The sequence below is a fragment of the Scomber scombrus genome, chromosome 15 (assembly GCF_963691925.1).
Source record: "Scomber scombrus chromosome 15, fScoSco1.1, whole genome shotgun sequence".
Taxonomy (NCBI): domain Eukaryota; kingdom Metazoa; phylum Chordata; class Actinopteri; order Scombriformes; family Scombridae; genus Scomber; species Scomber scombrus.
The window spans coordinates 19,647,321-19,669,292 of record NC_084984.1 but is presented as its reverse complement, the minus strand read 5'-3'; the positions used below and the strand labels follow the sequence as shown (position 1 = coordinate 19,669,292).

At 41.3% G+C, this 21,972-nt stretch overlaps 1 protein-coding gene across 2 annotated transcripts in view; it reads right to left on the bottom strand.

Annotated features, from left to right (window-relative positions):
• The window catches only part of LOC133995775 (protein unc-13 homolog B-like), a 70,555-nt gene that overhangs the window by 22,766 nt on the left and 25,817 nt on the right, over window positions 1-21,972 (bottom strand). For both annotated transcript variants that reach the window (XM_062435255.1, XM_062435256.1), the window contains 3 exons: window positions 21,366-21,579; window positions 7,410-7,703; window positions 7,202-7,292 (listed from right to left, as the gene is read on the bottom strand). In XM_062435255.1, the coding sequence (XP_062291239.1) occupies window positions 7,202-7,292; window positions 7,410-7,703; window positions 21,366-21,579 (599 nt within the window). The remainder of the gene's footprint in view (window positions 1-7,201; window positions 7,293-7,409; window positions 7,704-21,365; window positions 21,580-21,972) is intronic.

Genomic DNA, 21,972 nt, shown 5'->3' with positions numbered 1-21,972 from the left:
AGTCTATGACGCGTATGCCTCTTTTCTCGCAGAATGCGCTGGAAATTAGCTATTCGCTCTCCGTGACTTGCATCAGTGAGCTTTTCTTGGCCTACCTCATCAAGAATGTGGTTTTCCCTAATTGGACTTAACCCTACCTCATCTGCACTAAGCACTGGACATAGTGGGCTCTCACCCCGCCCTGCTGGACAATGGTCTGGTGTTAAGTCAAGGTTTGAATGTTCCCCATCAGTTGGACAGTCTCCTTTGCCCTGTGAGATCTCTACAGAATGATACTCAGTAGGGGTGCAAGGAGAGTGGCTTCCTTCACGGGGGGATCCTTGAAGGGAGCATGACAGGTTCTCACGTATATCACCACAATCCATGTAGACTGAAGCCTCACTGTCGTCCTTTAGTGTGCCAAATTGAGTGTGATTCTCTGTCAGACTAACTTCTCCTTCTGTATAATCTGTAGTACTCTGCTCCTCCTTGGGTTCATTGGCTTGTCTGACAGGGGAGGGAGATGCCTCAGTCCCCGTATCATCTTTCACATCTTCAGTGTTGGGGCCTTCCAACTTTTTCAAAGCCCCTTTCAAAGCTGACCTGAAAGACAGTACAGCCTTGCTAAATGTTGTTATATCAAACCCTACATTGGGGTTGTTGTCTGTGCTTTCGAAATCTATTACGGAAGAATCCTGTGACAAAGATTCTCTTGCTTCATCCCTGGAGTTGCTGGGATCTGTCCACTCCCTGTCCAAACTATCGGCAGAGCCCAGATTAAGAGTGTCACCGGACGATGGACAGTCATCACATAGTGAATGTGCTTCCAGGCAACCATCATCACAGTCTGTCAACAACACAGTGGAGCAACTCACACTCCTGGATGGCCCACTGCCCTCAGCATTTGCACAGACGTCCATGGTGTGGTAACCAGAACTTCGTGAGTAGGGGCAGTTTGCAGCACAGTCACACTCCAAGTTTTCTTCCTCGTTTTGTACTCTGGTGGGCCTCCAGTCTACCAAACTGGGGGAACTCGGAATAGAGTTGTAATGGTGTCCAAATAGTAATGAGAGATGCTCAGAGCTGTTGTGTGAAGAATGACCTGTTGTGCTGCTTTGTGTCTCCTCTGTGGCACACCTATCCCAAACACCTAATAAATTCTCTAGCTCTTCTCCATCATTTGCACAAGAGCAGATGTCCTCCATACTCCAACCTCCTTCTCCACTTATGCTGTGCTGCATATCCACTGATGGACACATGTCATACTCTGTGTCACCTGAAAGAAAGCCTGCCTCTAGGCAGTTGGAGCTGTGACATGATGACAAAGTGCTGGTACTTTCAAAGTCATGGGCTTGATGAAGCTCTAGGTAGCAGAAGTCAGGTTTTGTAGGGCCTAGCATTTGCATGTTTGAAGTCTGTGCTGAGGTCTCTTGGTCTGTTTGCTGGTCTGATTGGAGAGTAACATGATCAACAATCCATTGTTTGGGTGATCTGTGAGATCGTATGCATCCTGAATCTTTACCACAATCTTTGCGTTCCAACAGTGGAGTGGTGTCTATCTTGTGAAGAGATGTGATGGCATTCTGTCGACCCAGACTTCCTCGTCTGATCCTGGGAGTTTTAGAAGCCGGACTGGGATGAGGTTCAGCTGAAGCCCCAGAGTACAGCTCACCAATTTCACTAAGCACCGCATCAACACAACAGGATACTTCATCCACTGAGCCTCGCACAGACGTGATGTACTGTCTCAGGTCAGAAATTTCCTCCTGGATCTTGTTGATGCCCTTAAGCTCTTTCAGGATATGTTCCACTATGTTACTAGAACCTTCATCTGCCTCGTCATCCTCGGTCTCCTCCCACTCTTCTTCATTATTAATCCTTTTAATGAGCCTAGGTATAGAGTCCTCCACAACCCCAATGCCAGCATGGCTATCAGAACTGCTGTCTTCCCCAGATGGGGAGAGGTCTGCTTTAGTGCAGGATGTGCCCACTGATGACAGGTTGTGAGGAGTGTTATTGTCTGGGCCCTGCAGACTGTCCTGCAGCATTCCGTGCAGGCCTTGTTCCGCTTTGGGGCTCTTTGATCTCTTCTTCTGCAGGTCTTGCCTCTTGGGTGAGAGTGGAAGCTGTTCTGTGTTGTAGGGCTCATCCTGAATATTGAGGTGTCCTCTTGGGAACATCCCTGAGTAGTGGCACACTTGATCAACTGTTCCCACACATGGAAAAACCACTGCCTCAGTGACTCCTCCTTAGGGTGGTGAAGGCATATGTCAGCATCTTAAATGTCAATAACTGAGTTCCTGCATGTTGTCTAATAAGAGAAAACTAGGTTAGTTTTTGTTGACTAAGCAGTGGAAATATGTATTTGATTTTAATTTGTTGAGTGTTCAATGTAATTTACTATGGGAAATATTATCTGAAACTCATTTGATGTGATAATTCTACTATGTCTCTGCCATAAAATAGTTACCAAACTTAATCATTAAACCACCAAATAATAATAACTTCCATAGATTTTAATAAATCACTGAATTACTGGAATTCTATTCTTCTGACCAACAAACCAGATAGTACAGAGAGAAAAGCAAAATGGAATTCTAAATGTTGACGCTGTGATAACAAGGTAGTTTCAAGGGTTTCAACTGTTAACAAACTGTGTGTGTAGTAGATGTATTTGCTTAAAAAAAAGGGCAGAATGCTTCTTTATTTACAGATGAAAGAGTCAGTTTGATACATTTATACACACATTAAATCCTGTACTCATATTTGAAGCCACTATTTGCAACTCAATACAGTATAGGGATAATATAGACAGTGTTTCTTTAACTGACCTCTTCATTCAGTGTGGCAACTTGCAGAATGAACACCATGCAGCTGTTTAGATCTCTGTAATTAGGATGCTCTGGAGAGACAGCATGGTAATTAGATGACAGGTCAATTCTCTCCTCTAAGGCCATGTCATTCTTTCACACCCATACCAGCTGCACTGCTCGATAGCTCTGACCCATTATCTAGTATACACACTACAGAGTTGTAGACAACATTAAACTATCTGATAGCACTACATGATCTAGAAAGGTAAGTAGTCTCAGTGTGCATCAAAATTAATTGCTGCATGTTAACCACTTGGTAGAAACGATAAATATAAACTTGTTTACAAAACAGAGCGGGCACACGTTTGAGTGATTATCTTTTCCCATTTAGTCCTGGTTAATACTAGACACAGCTAAGAGATATCAGCTTTGACCACTGAGCGTAACCATTTAGATAATCATATGAGAAATTTGGAAGTCCCTATAACCTTAATGGTCTCTGCTGCTTGGAACTCAACCTGCATTAACATTGTGAACTGGACACAGTAGGATTTGTTAGAATTGGAGAATATGAAATTCTTTTGGAATTTCTTGACACTTTAATTGAGTTCACTGTTCAATGCCACCTTTTATGAACATTAAATATTTAAAATAAAATCCCTGTCTCTTTTGTATCTTTTATTGCATTAACTCTGTTGCCAAATGTGGGGCTATAGCCTTTGTGAGGTCTCCTAAAAATGTTTTTTTTAAGTTACATAAAGGTTATAATTAGTCTAAATAACACACACACACACACACACACACACACACACACACACACACACACACACACACACACACACACACACACACACACACACACACACACACACACACACACACACACACACACACACACACACACACACACACACACACTTTAAACTGCCTTGCACTTTGGATTAAGAAAGATGCACACTAATCTTTGGGTATTTTTCTCCATTGTTTCAATTAACAAGCTGACAACAACTATTCTGTACATTTTTTTAATATGGTAACATAACTGTGATATGCCTTAGCTGTAGTTTTGCAGAGCAAATTGTCACTTCCATTAAGTAAATTATTCCAGAGAAGTGATAGTTGCTAACTACAACAACCCTCCCCAGCAATGCAATAAGAGCTTGAGCACAGAAGGTGTGCGCTAGCCTGATAAGGGTTAGGTTGGCAGGAAAGTATAATTGAGCCTATCAGAATAGAACTTCCCTATCACAACTGAATTTGAACTGAATAAAATGTGAACTATAAGCATATCTGCTAAATGAAATCAGGCAACTGAAATTAACTAGGAACATGATGCATCTCAGTAAATCACGTATAAATGTTTAATTTTTGATGAGTGTTTATATTCTAAAAATAAACACGAACAGACAAATATATTTGTTGTATAACATTACATTTAAAATAATTTTCAAATACCCACACAATGGTCCTTTTTTACAGATAGCCATGATTCGCTGTGCATGCACTCTAATAGTCTGTGATTTATTCGTTAACTGGCCAGGATAGAGAGAGGTTGAGGGGCTGTCTGGGGTCATGACCATTTTCCAGGCTTGTCATAGTAGTAGCCTACAGCAATCTCTTTTCTCTCCTTACTAAATGGTCTGTGGCCTGGATAAAAAAAAACAATGTATCTTCTTTTCTAGTTTTCAAGTTTTAATCTCATCAAATAAAGACACTTTCTATTAAGATTTTAGATTCAGCGACTAACAAAAAAACTAGTGTAAAATCAGTAATTCCTGTCAAAGTATTAAAGCACATAAGACTTTTTGAATGTATGGGCCAAACATCATGTATCTATTACTACAAGTTTTAATTAAATTAATGCTGCACAAACATATTAAGTGCACAAAAGAACAGAAATAAATATTAAAATGTTAGCCTTACCTTATAGGACAAAATAATAAACAATAACAACCTGTAGATATCATCCCACAAGATGAATTAAATCCACATGGAGGGTGGCTCAGCAGATCAGTAATGGTAACTTCATTTTCTTTCTTCAAAATTCATCCCCATGTGTATTACTGAATATCTTGTTCTACCTCAATCAAAGCAGCAGATCTTCTTTAACTGATAAGAGAAGCAGAATGCTGAATTCCTCATTTCTACCACTGGAACGGCAAGTGCGACAGTGGTAGACCACAATCACACAGCAGTTCACCCTCGGTTAAGTAGCCATCCCTACTTCCCTCCCACCCCTCTTGCATGCTTTCTGTGCTCTCTCTTTCTGTCCTCTGGCAATGTATTCCAGCACACAGCTAATCTGGGGCTGTAAGACTGCCAATTCTCAGTCTCATTCACCCCTCTCTGTGTTTCTACATCTACCAGCTGCTGCAATTTGCAATGTTTCTCTTTCTATTAACATGAATGTTTGGTTGTTTAATTGAAAACATGCCTGATAAACATATCAATACCACTGGTTTCCCTGAACTCTTAATTTTCTTGCTTTTTATCTTGTTGATGGAAAAGAAGAGACAAAGGAATTTCTATTCAAGGCTAACTGCTCAATCACATCAAATATAGGTAATGACATTTATATTGGAATTGGGTCTGACAGCCAGTTCCAGTTGCTGCTCTAGATTTGCCACTGGGTGCAATTGCTGCCAAAAAATGTGGAAACAAAATATGCCACACATCTCATCTCACTCTATTATTTGATGTAAACAAGCATGTGAGGATATTTTACAGTGACAGCATTCTTATTATGCTGGTCACTATGACACTGCTTGACAGATTAACAACCAAAAAGTGTTTCCCTATGTTCCGTAATAAATAGCACTTAGACAGTGTTCACCTTGCTTTCCATTAATACACTAGTCTTCAATCAGCCACCATTTACAGTAAACAGTCATTTCAATCAGTGCATGTGAACCAATCATCATAATGGAGCCAAGAGAAGACTGTCTAAGCTACTTCTTTACTGCCGTGCCATAAAAGGCTTAATCAAGGGGGTTTGGGATGAGAGATGTTTTATTATGACCACTCTCTATAGATTTCTGATTGGATTTAGATGCATGACTTAACATCTCAACTCAATATGCTGGACACAATCTTGCAGAAATGGCATTGGAAATTGGATCAATATGAGGCTACATGGCACCTGTGACACTAAAAGAGAAATATAACAGGAGAGGGCTCAAAGCAATGTGCACCAAAATGTATGTGCTCCAAATCGTACTGATGACCACCTATTACTCATTGAGTTATGCTACTGGTGGATTCCTTTGTCTGGGAATTATACAGTATTTACCAATGACAAATGGATAAGAGATAAACAGCTTTGATGATACAATTGCCTGTTTTCATTTCTTCCCTCTTATTAGATTCAAACTTTGATCAATACCCCATTAGTACTGCCCCTATCAAGAGATGAAGAAGTTTAGAGTAGATGGTGGGCAATACAAAATGGCAAGAGAAACGTTCCCCTGCTGAGGCCCAATTATTTGAGATGTTGGTTCATCATACATATCCTTAAATTATTTTAGAACAATCTGTGAAAAACTAAGTGACCAATCTTAAGTAAATATGACATAAAGTGACAAATTAGTCAAACACTGTAGACACAATTTGCAGTAGAACATGAGAGGGACTCTCATGAGTGAACCAACCATTAATGCAAATTAGACTGTAGGTCAATGAAGTACTGGGTGGTGGATTTAAGTCAGATGGACAGTATACTTAAGCCTCATAATCACAGTGCCATGAAAAAAGATGAATTTAACCAATGAAGCATGAGACTGAGAGAGAAAGAAGAGGCAGAGAATGAGTATCTAAAATGAATTACAAATATGATAATACTTTAAACTTAGTAGTATAATCTAACCTCTATGTTTAAGTAGTATATGTTTGCTGGACAGCTATGGAACAAAGGAACAAGCTTTTGACCAATTGTCTGTAAAATAAAATACCATGTAAGTGTATGGGTGGGTGAAACTAAATCAAATACACTCCCTTATACACTCACCCTTAAATTGAAAATAATTTGTGGGATGCCTTTAGTGAGGCTTTAAATTCCTAATAGATCCATTGTTGCTGCTCAAAGGCTATCAGACATCTGTCTGTCGATTCCATAGTTTCCAGTTATGTATGTGTGTATCCATTAGAATACAGAGGAGAAAACATGTTTTGCTGGAAAACTCCAACACAGAGAAATTGCAGGTATATGTTATTCTAATACATTTTAGTGCATTATCTGAAAACAACCAGAGAGGATAAACTCAACCATTTTCAAAGAATTGCAGGTGTTAATTTATGTTTGTGCATATACAGATGTAATATTTGTGCATGTGTTGCAGGGTAGGGAGAAACAGTTTAAGAATGTCAGACTTGATGAGGTATTGTTGGGGGAGCTAAAGTGGAAGGCTGCTTACCTCCCGGAGCTGAACCCTGACTTTATTGATAGCCTTCAACCAACGAACTCTGGGTGGCGAAAAGGGTAATGGTGGCCCATCATCATGGAACCTGGGTTATATGGATATAAGAGTACAAAGGAAGAAAGAGATGGAGAAAATCTCTCAATCCCCATGGAGCTTCATTATAGCACATAAAAAATAAGTTGAATTCTGAACAAAACTCTACCTTTGGAGTTTAGAGAACCCTCTTTCTGCTGGAGTGTCATTTTTCAGGCCCCGACCTACTTCTGGTGACAGCCTATGAATATCCTGCTCGCCGACAGTAGAGTGTCCATTCGTGGGAATATGTCCATTTGTGCGTGGTTGTCCATTTGTGGAGGGGTGAAAGCCAGTGCTGTGGTAGGAGTGGAAGGACTCCTCCAGTTCTGACCCTCCAGTGCTCTCCTGGCCTGTCTCACTAAGCTGGGAGCTGGTCTGGCTCAGGTTTCCTGATGACCCGAAGCGACTACTTTCCACTGGACTACAATGGTAAGAGAGGAGTGAGGAAATATTGAAAGTCAGAATACTTCTTTTGAAATTAGAAAACTGGGTGAAAAACTATTTGTAGATTTGTTTGTGGTTTATATTTTTTCCAGTAGACAACACTAGATAAGTGGGGGTTGTTACATAAATAACTTTTAAGCACTTCTTAATTTTAGAAATACTTTTAATTCTTTTAATACTGCTGAAACAAAACAATACAATTCATACATTTTTGGTTGTAATAAACCCCACTTACACTTTTTAGTAAAGATCTACTTTTATCAATAGCCTCTCTAAAGGATTAGTTGATATGGTACACACACAACATATAATGCCCTAAAAAGATACCCAACCTTGGAGGGAGGCTGTTGCATGTTGAAAAATAATTAACATGTAAAAATAAAAATAATCAAAATTGTATCTTTTTCTATCACGCCCATATTCACTGCATATGCTTTTCCTACATTGGAGTTGTATTTTAAAATGTAGATGGAACACATAAATGTATGCTCTTTTTTGTCGTGTATAAAGTATAAAATCCCTATAACAGCTAGTCCTCACTAAAGAGGGTATATTCCTGCACACAATCTGCATATTTAATTGTAAATATAAATATAAATACGTCCCTTTGAGCTGTCCACAAGACAAGCACATGTATATGGTGCACAATGGCTGGTAAGGAGTGACAAATGAAACAATAAAATATGCAGAGTTGATCCAAATGTTTTTCATTTTACGATTTATAGTGACATTGCTTAAGAATTTTCTTTAGAATACAGATAAGCTACACTTATAGTTTGAGTTTTTCAGTTAAATGGTAAGCATTTACTAACTCTGATTTTGAAGAATAAACATAATTGTTGAAAAATAGTTGTAAAATAATAATCACAATATAAAGACAACACAAATCAGAATTCCATGCTCAATCGAAATTTGCATTATTTATAATGTTGCAGACAGCCGTGGTTTTATTTGACGCTACAAAGATGTCTCTTCACAAACTAAATAGGAAACAAAATGTGGCTATTACGGTTACTGAACAATTTTCATTTGCTGATGATATTACTCTGGTTGATTTAAAAGTGCAGAGGGCAACAATCAAATGGACATCATTTGAGTCCAGGTGATTAATAAATCAGTTTCGGTCAGAGGAATTGCATAAGAAATGATCTCTCATCAATCAACTAATAAATGATTGAGTACATTTAGTTGTGAATTATAAAATATAAATGCTAATTTTGTTTTGAAACAAATTAAGTTCACTTTAAGTCCCCCTATTAAGCATTTAAAAGCAGTACACAAACATGTAATGAATGGTTTATAATACACTATAAAGTTAATGTTAACAATAGTTGCTTAATGTATCTGTCAGCAACTAACTCCTTTGGCACCTATAAGTAGTTAGTGTCATTATAATAATACAGAGTTGTAATAATATAAACTTTTCTTCATGAGAGAACTTCAGTGCTGACAAATACAATACAATAAGCACATGAAATGTCCATATATCTGCTTATAAAATGGTAGTGTTTTATAAATATTGCATTAAATATTGATAAATAAATGCTAAATAGGGTCTCTTAAAGTTAAGTGTTAGCTTGGAATTCTGTTTTGAAATGGCACAATTATGTAGGTGCTACACACAAACTGCCCATATCAAAGAATACACCCACGCACACAAACATACCACATATACTCAAGCTAAAGATTAAAGTACACTAGTGGGGATGGATTGCAGAGCTGGACAGGGAATACATGTTTTCCAAAATGATAATGCATCATAAATGGTGAGGGGGAATACCATTTATTATGCTTTTACTAGCCTTTTTGCATTCAATAGATCCTTGTTGGACTGGTTGTCCAGCTGCACTCCAGAGATAGGACCTGCAGAGGGGTATGTTTCTACAAGCCCTTCCTTCTCCTTTGGGGTCAGGGATGCTGAAGGCTCTACATCAGGAGTGGAGATGCAAATCTGGGGGTTTGCTACATCATCTGTGGAACCTACCGATTCAGTTTTTTGGACATCAGATGTTGCAGCCTTTTGTACAGTATGTGTTTGACCACTTGCTGGCTTGTTGTTAGTTTTAGGTTGAGATGTTATAACATCGGGGGCAGCTTGTGGCTTGGGTTGCTCTGCCTGCCAAGGGAAACTTATCTTTGTCCCAAATAATGAAGTGGTGGGGGGCTCTTGCTTTCCAGCAATATGCTTTTCCTCTTGAAACAGGCTTCCAGACAGGGTTTTTAACCCTGAAAATAGACCACTGCCTGGTTCTGTTTGAGGCATTGACGGAGCATCTGATGGCATTCTTGGTGAAAATAAAGATCCAAAAGATTTTCCTGCATCATTCTGAGCGGATATAAAACCAAGCAGAGACTTAGGTTGAGGTGGCTCTGCATTATTCGTCAACTGATTGCCTGGAGGAACTATATTAGAATCTGCTACTTGGGTATCAGGTGGGGCAGATTTGTCATTTTCTTTACTTTCAGGGTCTCCTTTAATGATCATGGGGTCCTCATGTATCACTTCTCCCTCAACAGCTGAGTTTTCCATTTCAGTCTTATCTACCTGATGGGTGATGTTGCATGTAGTACTTATTGTAGCACTTTGGACAGCAGAGGGTTCTGGAACAGCTGCCTCAGATGCCACTGCTCGACTACTTGTTAGGCTGCCAGATTTCACTTGAGTGTTATCTGGTATGGTTGAGTCAACCATTTTATTTGAACTAGTCTCAGTGTCAGATGGTACTATTTTTGGTGGTATACTTTCATGCTTAATCTGTGGCTGTGGAATAGTGGCAGGTATTGGCTTGGACTCAGGTGGCATTGGTTCAGATGGCTTAGATGGTTGTGCCATTCCCCCAAATAAAGACCCACCTATGCCCCCGAGTATTGATGCTCCAGTTTGTGGTCCAGCAGTCTGAGCAGTGGCTCCTCCAAACATTCCTCCAAGTAAAGAACCACCAGCTTGTGCTGTTGCTGCAGATCCTCCAAACATCCCACCCAGTAATGATCCACCAGTCTGGGGACCTACAGGCTTGGCAGAGGATCCTCCTCCAAACATCCCACCTAATATTGAACCTCCAGTAGTGGGGGCAGTGGTTTGAGGACCAGACTGGGGGGCTGACACTTTGAATAAACCTCCTAGTAATCCCCCTGTCTGGGGAGCCTGTGTCTGAGAGTTGGACCCTCCAAAAATCCCCCCTAACAGTGATGCTCCAGTCTGACCAGTTGTAGCTTGGGTTTCTGCTCCTCCCAGTCCAAAAAGTGAGTTCTTTTGCTGTTGCTGAGAACCTTCAGCAGGAGCTGCTGATGTTTTGAAAAGGGAGGACATAAAGCCTGAAACTGTATCTGCTGCTGAGTCAGCAACAGATGGCTCTGGAGGCTTTTGTTGTCCCTGGGCCACAGGAGTTGACTCAGTGGCTGGTACCTGCTCTTTTGTTTTAGGTGGCATTGTATCTTGACTGGACTGAATACTAACAAGCTCTGGTCTTGCAGACTGCTCTGCTGTTGCACAGATTTCAGATTTGTTAGATTCAATATCATTAGCTAAAGCAGCTGGCTTGTTAGCATCTTGGCCCTGAATGTCTATGACATTGCCATCAGCTTTTGGCAAGTTTGCCTCAAGAACTGTACTGACAGGTTGCTGTAGCGTTTCTGACTGGTCTCTGCTTTTGGTAGCAGTATCAGTTACAGACATTTCAGGACCAGCAGGTGTTGGTGCATTTTTACTGTCATCAGAAGGTTTTGGTAAAACAGTTACTGAAGTAGTGTCAGCTTTCTTGTCATCATTGGATTTTTCTGTATCTGTTGCAGTGGGTGTTTCAGGGGGAACAGATCCAAACATCGAAAGCAAACTTTTACCAGGCATCTCATTAGGAGCAGAAGCTCCAGGTGAAGTGCCACTCTGAGGAGATACACTAGTCTGTACACTAGTTGTTTGAGAGGATGATCCCCCTAAAATGCCTCCTAATATAGAGCTACTATTTTGAGCTGAAGTTTGTGTGGCAGCCCCCCCAAATAATCCACCCAAGGATCCACCAGCCTGAGGTGCTGTAGTTGAAGCTGCTGATACTCCAAAAATCCCACCCAAAATAGACCCTCCAGTCTGAGATCCAGCAGCCTGAGGGACAGATCCACCAAATAAGCCTCCAAGTAAGGATGGCCCTGCCTGAGGTCCTGCTGTCGGAGGAGCAGAGCCTCCATTCTTAGTGGGACCAACTTGAGGAGCAGCCTGAGGAGCAGACCCTCCAAATAAACCACCAAGTAATGATCCTCCTGTTTGAGAAGCTGCTGTTTGGGGTGATGCACCTCCGAACATAGCCCCTAATAATGAGCTTCCAGACTGAGAAGAAGGCTGAGGAGTAGAACCTCCAAATACGGAAAACAAACCTTTGGGTGGTGGGTCCTTGGGGCCTGATGACCCTGGTGCGGCCCCTGCAGGTGAAGGACCTGCCTGGCTTGCACTAGGTTCAGTACTGGGCGCAGAAAACAATGAAAGTAAACCTTTTCCTGGACCATCTGAAATGGCCTGTGACCCTGATCCACTAATCATAGACAGCAGGCCTGACGCTGGTGGATCTTTAGGGGGAGAAGGATCCGGGGGTGCACTATTTGTACTGGTTTCCTTTAGTCTTTTGATAGATTCTACATTTGGCTCTGTAGATGCAATATCACTACTTTTAACTGTGGCCTCCTTGATATGAGAATTGGTAGCATCAATGGATGGGCTAGTACAAATATCACTTGAATTAGTACTAGCTTTGTTTCCAGAAAGTTCATTGGATACTTCACTGGTGGCTGCCGGTGGCACAAGGCTACTGGAAGCAGATGACATTTGGGAAGAACTTTGTTGTAAAGAAGTAACTGGTGGGTCTTTGGTAGCTGTAACAATAGCAGATGCTGCGTTAGGAGTTGACTGTGGAGGTGACATAACATCATTAAAAACAGAGAGTATACCCTTAGCAGGTTCTTTGGGTGCTGCCGCCCCTGGGGTCGTAGACATATTTGCTCTTCCACCACCTCCTGGTGTTTGAGGAGTGCTGGGGCCACCAAACATGGAGAACAAAGATTTTCTTGGACTTTCACTAGAGGCAGACAAGCCACCCAATATTCCCCCGAGAACAGAGGTGGATTGCTGCCCTTGTGTTTGCGGCTGTGCTTGTGGTTTAGATTGTGTCTGGGGTTGCTCTTGTAGTTGAGTTTGTGATTGGGCTACTCTTTGTTGCTGAGATGAGGTTGCTTGTGGCTGACTTTGTGGAGTGGGATCACTGAACATTGACAACAGTCCCTTCATTGGGCTATCAGTTGAACTTGATGACCCAGGCAAGATTCCCCCTAGAATAGATCCTGTTTGGGCTTGAGGCTGTTGGGTGCTTGGACCACCAAACATTGAAAGGAATCCTGTAGTTGACTGGTCTTTTGGAGGAACTCCCTGTTGCGGAACCTCAGTAGTAGGCTTGGTCTGAGGAGGGGGCTGTGGAGGACTTGATCCTCCAAACATTGACAATAAACTTTTACCAAGTGATTCCTGTGGAAGAGGTTGTGGAGCTGCATTTGGTGAAGGTGCTTGAGGCAGGAATCCTGTAGTTGACTGGTCTTTTGGAGGAACTCCCTGTTGCGGAACCTCAGTAGTAGGCTTGGTTTGAGGAGGGGGCTGTGAAGGACTTGATCCTCCAAACATTGATAATAAACTTTTACCAAGTGATTCCTGTTGAGGAGGTTGTGGTGCTGCATTTGGTGAAGGTGCTTGAGGCAAAGGCCCTGTTTTAGCTGCTGCCTGTGGTGGATTTGGCCCACTAAACATTGATAATATACTTTTACCAAGAGATTCTTCTTGTGGAGCTGTAGATGATGTTGATGTTTGAGGTGTGGGTGCAGATTGGGCAACTGTTGGTGATCCTCCCAGCATTTCTCCAAGTGAAAATCCAAACAGTCCACCAGATGGTTTAGTTCCTGTTTCTGGTTTTGTCTTGTCTGTCGACAGCATAGTTTCTGATTGGCTTGTAGCAGGGCCTTTGGAAGAACTCTGAGACAGTTCTTGGGATATACTTTTGTTTGGGGATTGGATCTGACCTGACTGGGAGCGACCACTTTGGGCCATTGTTTGTTGTTTCTGTATTCCCTTTGGCCTGGGAGCTGATGCCAGTGAACCGTCTGTGCCACTAGGTTTCATTAGCGTTTTTTGTGGTATAGAAGTCTCAGTATTAAAAAGGCTGCTAATTGACCCAAAGAGATTTGACACTCCTGTATCCTCTTTATTTGTAGTAGTACTGCCTGGTAAAGAAGCAGTGCTACCTGTTATGCTCTGCTGACTAAGAGATGTCCTGGGCTCCTGCTTGGGCTCCTCTATTCCTACTGCAGATTTCAGAAAGTTCATGATACCAGGCTGTTCAGATGGTTTCTCCAATGGTATATCCACTGGCTTATCAGCTGCATGCTGTCCAGGAGGTCCATGTTTAATTAAAGACTCTCTTGATTCTGAGGACACTGTGATATTTGGCTGTGTTGACGGGGTTGCTTGATGACCCATAGTGGTCTGACGTGCCAGTCTAGGTTTCTGTGAAGTTGTATTTGGTTGTATTGAAGGGTGACTCACTTGAGCAGTTGTTGGTACTGTAGGCAAAATTCTTCCCTGTGTGGTAGCTGGCCTCTGTATTTGTTGTTTAACACTTTCTGGTTTGGGCACAGCAGCAGTATTTTCTTCTTTGATGATCTTTGACTTCAGACTTTGAAAACCTGTTGAAAAAACATTCTTAGAATGTTTGTCAGGAGCATCACCAGGCACTCTTTGATAAGAGGATATGCTAGTTTTGACTGATTGCTCTTGTGATGTTTTGCCAACAAAGGAGGATATGAGAGAAGAAATCTTTTTAACTTGACGATTAGGTTGTTCTTCTCCAGGAGTCACTCTCTTTCTCCATTCTTCCTCTGATATGTCATCTACATGCTTCACTGTAACCCCAGTGGATGAACGCCGTCTTTGGCTAGGATGGTAACAGTTGTTAATTAGCTGTTGATTGGAATTTGCAGTAGGAGTAGAGTTCAGGGAAACAGCAACCTTTTGAGCAAGAAATGTCTTCATTTCCTGGTTGTTCCAATAAGGGCCTATCCGGTTTTTATTATGACAAGAAAGGTCAATGACATCTCTGCACTGATCTTCAGGGACATAACTGAGCTGTCTTGGATCTATACGGAATTTGTTTAATCTGTAAGATGTGAAATCTAAACCTTGTTGCCCTTGTGACAAAAATGAATTTTCAAACATTTCTGAGAACTGCTCAAGATTTAAATTCATTATCTGATTTCCTTTTCTATAGGCAGCAGACAAATCTAAGGGCGCATTAAGAAGTTGAGACTCACTGTGACCTTGACCAGGCAACCAAAGAAGCTCATCCTCATTGTACAGTGGAATTTTAAAGCCACAGACTAAAACCATTTCGTTGTAAAGGAAAGCACTGGGAAAATTATCTAACTTCTGTGCATTTCCGCAAGACTCACCTTCAGGGGTACATGCATACACGTATTCCCCTGCTGCATCTGTAAGCAAAGCATAAATGTACTCATGATCAGTGTAGACAAAGTAGCCACAGTCACCATCTTCTGCTGGCCACCACATTCCTTGCTCCAACAGTGCAAGCCACTGCTGATACCATTCAGTGTCTTCAAGGTACAGGGAGTCTTCAGTCTCAGTATTGGCACTTGGAGTTAAATTTGAATATTCTGGTTTATTCAAGTTAAACTGACTCTGATACATCATGCCTTCAGTGTTACATTTTTGTTGGACTGCATTATCCGTTCCATATTGCCAGTTAGCTGAATAAGATAAGTTTGGCACAGTCTCCTCGTAATAGCCTTCATGATATGAAACTCCATTCAAACTGTAAGTGCTACAATCATTAAATGAATGCCATTTCCCAAACTTAGCATTACTCTGCTTAGTAGTTAAATTCAAAGCACCCTCCTCATTAGATGTATACTCTTTGTTTCCTAAGTCTTCATGGCTGTTCCATAATTTCCTCTTGATATATGGATCATCAATCCTGTCTCCCACAATATGATATTGTCCAATTTGCCCTTGCTGACAAACAACATCTTGCCATGGTGCAGAGGAGATAAATGACTGATTGATATTTGAGGAACTGCTGCAAACAGAAGATGGCTGTAATGACGCAACTTCACCACTCTGTATATATCGTTGATCCTCTTCCTGCAACTGATAATTCAGTGATTCATTCTGAAACTGTTGCCATATCGAACTTCCATGGATCCACTGATTTTCATCATAAGATGGACTTACACCATAAGGGGATAATTGACCTTGGTAAGGATTTTGCCTTGTAGCTCCATACAAAGAGGGAGTGCTTCCACTAATATATGGCGGCATGGACATTATTGAAGAATTTGTAGGGCTTTGTAAAAGAGAATGAATATTTCCTGCACTATAAGCCATTGGGTGAACTGACTGCAGTGAGCCGGAATAATATAATTGAGCTAAATTACCTGTGCTAATTGAGGAGTATGTTGCCTGACTCTGAAGAGATCTTGCGAAAGTAGCTGATGTCCTTAAGTCTAAACTGTCAGCATCAATAGCGACTGGTGCACTGATGAAAGCATGTCTGCTCTTCCCTGGATTGAGAGGATCTGGAACAACTCTGTTACTGCTGTCCCTTTCTAAGTCTGATGTAGTACTATTTAATATGCCTGAATGCAACTCTGTGAATTTAGTTGAGGGCACCTTTTGTTCTGTAATCTGAACTGACTTTTCCACTTGATTATAAGAACAAGGTTCCTCAGTTACATTTTTGCTGAACAGTCCAGATAAAAACCCTTGCTGGGCAGTATGTGGAGTCCTCCTCTCTTTCTCTGTATGTTCATGTGAAGATTGTTCGGCAATAACAGTGTGTGACTGTGTCTGCAGTGGTGTCTTCATTAGGGCTGTATGATTATTGGCTGTCTGGTGCATTGATTGTGCTGGTGTTGTCTGGCAGGTTGTGTCAATGTTGTCAGATGATTTGGTTAACTTGTTAAACAAACCAGAGAGCACTCCAGATTGGCTTGTCGCTTCCAGCTGTATTTGACCAGTTTGACCAGCCTGGCTACATGGAACTTTAATTTGTTGTTGTGTCTCATTAATTATTTCAGGCTGCTGTTGTTGTGGTGTATTTTCTGAGGAGGATTTGAATAATCCAAAAAGTAAACCACCTGCTGGAGTTGTTTTATGTGTTGAGCTGTTTTGTGGTTGATTTTGGGTTAAAATTGGGATATTCCTTGACCTTGTTTGCTCATGGCTAGATTTACTTGGGCTAATTCCTTGTTGTTGTATTGATGTTTGCTGTTGTGTGTTTATGTTGTCTGCTGAAGAAAATCTTAAAAGACCAGACAAAAGACCACCTTGCTGGGATGGTTTTTGCTGGAGTGGAACAGTTTGTTGTCGGGTAAAACCCGGTTTACGTGTTTCCTGTTGGTCAAATTGCTGACTTGATGTTCTGTTCTTAAAATGAGGCCCTTGGTTTGGTCCTGGAGTATTCTGTTGGTTGAAAACTTGCTGATTATGTTTAACACTGCTTTGTTGCTGGACTGTTTGGCTGCTTGAAATATTCTCAGAAGAAGTAAATTTAAGCAAACCAGACAGCAGCTTCCTTTGCTGAGGTTGCTCAGTTTCATCTGAAGTCTGCTGCTGACCAGGGTAATTGCCAGTTAAGCTCCTCTGTTTTTCTGTTTCAGAGGGCTGTGCATTTTGTGGTATATTTTCTGTTGATGAAAACTTCAATAGCCCTGAGAGAAAGCCCCCCTTCTGTGTGGTTGAAGAATTTTGTTCTGGGGGAGGTTGATGAGGCAACTGTGGAGGATTACTGCTCCTGGGTGGTTGATTGCTACGGGGAGCCTGCTGTGGCACACTGTCAGATAGGTCACCGGTTGAGCCAAATTTAAGAAGTCCAGATAGCAGTCCTCCTTGCTTGGGTTGATTAGAGCCCGTGTGAGAGATTTCCTCAGTTGAGCTCCCTTTAAAAAGACCTGTTAAAAAACTTTGTGATTCAGGCTGATTAGGCGCTTGATACTGCATTCCATGAGGTGCCACTGTTGGTTTCGATGTATGTTGTGCATGTGAACCAGGTGGCACTTTGCTGCTCTGAGATTCCTGATTACTGATAACATCCTGGTTTGAACTAGAGGGAGTAGAAGCAGGGTTAAATATGCTGGAGAGCCATCCTTTCTCAGAGGTTTCCTGGGGCACTCCAGGATTTTGTGTAAAAGTAGTGGAGGTTGTTGACATTGAGTCATGATATGATTGCACAGGGTTCTGTGTGTTTGTGGAGGCACTAACGTCTTCACTGGATGCAAACTTTAAAAAACCAGAGAGCATGCCTCCCTCTGCTTTGGGATTTTGCTGAGTAGAGACATTTTCAGAGGAGAGGAAAGGCAATTTAAGCTTAGTACTCAATGATGGGTCCTCCACTGGTTTCTGTGGTCGGGGACCCTCTGTGGATCTAAACATTGGATAAACTGCCACAGGTGGAAGTCCCTGAGGTGGAATGGGGGCAGCATGTGTGATCAATGAACTTAATGATCTCTTAAAAGGGCTAAAGAAACCAGTGTTTTCGGGTTGTGTTTGGCCAGTAGGCTTTGCTGCCCCTGCAGCAGGCACATTTTCTTGTCTGTTAATCATGGGATCTTGTCTTCCATGCATATTTACATTTAGATTTTGTCCCAAATGTTTCTCATGTGATGAACTTCTTAATTTTTCAGATTTCTTACCTACTTCGGTTATCATTGACTGTTTACCTTGATGAACACACTTGCCATCCCATTGTGTATGGCCTTGAGAATATGTAGACTCTGGTGGCTGTTTGTATTCATCTGAGTTCATATTATCTCCTGATGAAAAAAGCTTTAGAGGATTTAATTTCCCCAAGACTGAGTTTCCTGGAGCTATTTCAGGTTTGGCTACAAACTCGGATACGTGTTCTTTTGTATTTATATGAGTCTGACTCCTTGTGGGAGCTTTTGTTTCATGATTATGACCTTGTGTCTTGGCATCACGTGGTGGCTGAGAAGGCAAAGAACTCAATACATTTTCTGGGGATGTTTCTACCGGCGATACAACAGCTACAGGAGCTGAGCTGTTTGATTTAGGAATAAAAGATAACAGTTTTGTTAGTCCAGATTGTGGTTGTGCAGATGGTGCTTGTGGAGAGGGGACGGGCTGTTTGTGGCCTCCACCAACTTTGTCAGTAAGAGAACTAAATAAAGAGCTCATGGCATTTTTTACCCCTGAAATGCCCTGGTCAGATGGAGTTTGCGATTGGGGTTCTCCTTCTCTGGGTCTCTCCAAAGGATTGGGATCCTTTGAACTATTTTGGTCGTCTCCAAAAGAATCGGTTCTATTGCTACCCAGAGATGATAGTCTAGATTTGCTTGATTTAGGAAGGGAACCATATTTGCTTATTTCCTCCTCTTTTTCAGCAAGGTACTCAGAAACAGTTTCAACTAGACATTGAAGCTCATCCATAGGGTCTACATATTCATCAGTTGGTTCTTCTACAGGAGAGAGCATTGCCTCTGGAGCCCATCCTCCAATTTTAGCTTTTCCACACTTCTTGTCCCGAAAACCCTGAGCATTTTCTATGTGGCCCTCATAGGAGAAATAATACTTGTCTTTGAGATGTCTTACATTCTTTGGCGGGAAGTCTTCTGATATAGATGCAATGTCATCAATATCCTCCTCTGCTCCTATGGAATAGTGCAAATCCTCAGAATCAACTGATTCAAAATCAAACCGTGCCCTCAATTTAGCATCTTGCTCTTTTTTGTATGCCACATAATTCTCTAAAGTGTTGTCCAGCTCATTTTTAGCCCACATCCTAGTCTTGTAGAGAAGCCCATTCTTGTATGGCCTGAGGCATGATGACATATGCTCCTCCTCTTGCTGCATCTCTGCTACCTGCCGCATAAATAGCTCCCCTCTCTTCTCACTGAGCAGTGCAAGGTCAGTGGGAAAAGCCTCTTTTCTTATTTTGTTTGCCTCTGTACTGAGCAACCCTCCTGGGTCTCTTATCTTTTTCTTTCGCCGCCGATCAATAGTGTCATAGCCCTCAGGGTAGGTGGCAGGCAGAATACCACTCTGTTGAGTATTTTGGCGGTTAGAGCTATGCGATGGGTCAGGGTAAGGCCTTCCCATTCGAAGGATAACGTTGTCTTCCTCTTCATCTAAGAAGTCACTCAGCTGAGGTTTGGCCTGCCCTTTGTATTTGCTTTCCCAATCGTCCACCCCCATTCCAGAATCTACAGGTATGATTCTGACCCTTCCTTTCTGGATTAATGATCTATTTTAAGTTAAATAGGTATAATTTTTAATTGATAAGGAGAGCGGGAAAGGAGACAGGGACAGAAAAGAACAAGCAAACAAATAAGAAGAAAAAATGCAAAACGGAAACACAAAAACACAAATATATCAGTGCGATCAATGGAGAAATTAAGATGAAAACAGTTGCATGCAAATGCTCTTCAGTTTCACAATTGTAATAATAATATTACAACAGTCTTTACAGACTAAATCAATAATATTAAATCTATTAATCAATTATTTGTTGTCAGAAAGCTGCACAGTAATTAGTACGCATGGATAATGAAACTGTGCAAGTGTAATAACGTGTATGTGTGCCCCTGTGTTTTCCTGTGTCTGCATGAATTTAGATCTTTGTAAATCCCTACAGCAACAGTCATGCTTATCAACACACGCTAAATCACCACCATATGGTGTTCACTAAACAAAGTTTTTAATCACCAAAGAAAAGCGTGTGTATGTCACTGGCCCACTCCCTCCCTGTGTGACAGAGGGATTCCCTCGGTGATATGGCTAGTTCAGAGTCATTCCAACTACCAGGAACTTTCACCATCACAAAAGACACTCAAGACAAAAAGAAGCAAGAGCAATGAGCTTTCCCTGGCTGTAATCCTTTTTTTTCCTGATGTTATAGAATTATCCGGATCAACTTCCTATCAATCCACACAGGCAGATTTGCAGCAGTCTCACTGGGACGCATGTTTTCCATGGCAATCCATGAGTGCATGTAAAATTCCATGCACTAAGACCATTTGTTTTGTGGACCAAAAGTGACCTCTAAGCAGCTGTGTGGTGGTAATATTAATATTATTATTAATAATAACAGCATTATTATTGTGGTCTTTTCCTCTAAAATTCTTATTATTTTAATGTAAAAAAATAATTATGGTAACAATCACCACACACACTTTGCCATAGAACTAACTGACAAAACCCATTTCGACTCTTGAGTACAGATCCCTCCTGATCTACTGAAGCAGCTGAATGATCCATCCACTATGACACAAGAAAGCCAGCTCACAGCCAAAAACATGAAAGCATAAAGCTATAGCCATGTTGGATTTTTGGTCAGGCAAGCTATCCGAAAGAAGCATGATCATTAAAATCACTTCTATCACTCTAAACATGAAACTAAGCGAGCAAATTGTTAAGATAACGGCATAGAATGCCCTAGTAACCATTTTAATGCTGAGGGTGTACCTGTTCATTCTAATACAATCAGTAAAATAGCCCTGCAATTAATAGTATGAGCTTATAATGTTACATTTTTTACTCTGTGTCAGATGGGTTGATTTGACCGGTGCAAACTGAGTCTACCTGCTTCCTCTCTGATCCCTGTAGTCTAGGTCAAAACTGTGGACAGAGTCTGTGCAGGAGTCTGGGTGGTGCTGCGTCCGAGGCCCCATGGGATACTGGTGCATGGAAGAGTTGGGCTGAGCCGTCGTATGGTAACGCGGAGGTAGACTGTTACTCGTCTCACTGCGGTAGTCACTATCCCGGTCATCTACAGCACTGTCCTGGTCATCCAGAGCTGCAACAGGCAACAGGATGAGCACAAATAATGAATATTTCCTTAAACATGAGCAGACATGCTTCATATGACAGCAGTCACTAAAAATACAACCCTTGGTTATAATTAAACCCATGTGGAAGCTGAGGATGTATCCTAGTTAGAATTCTGTATATCTGAAGAAATACACAAACTAGGGTCAGTAAATATCAAGTTAATAGGGAAGATGAGAGGGTAAAGGTCATGCAGTTTTAAAAGACTATAACCCTTATACATGCAAGCTTTCCAGAAAAATTCTGTATCTTCTTGTATCAATAAGAAGATACTCAATTGTATATAATTGAGTACTTCTTGTTTTTCCAACAAAAAGAATAGGGACAAAAATTCTAAAAAAAAAAGAAAAAAAAGAGATAA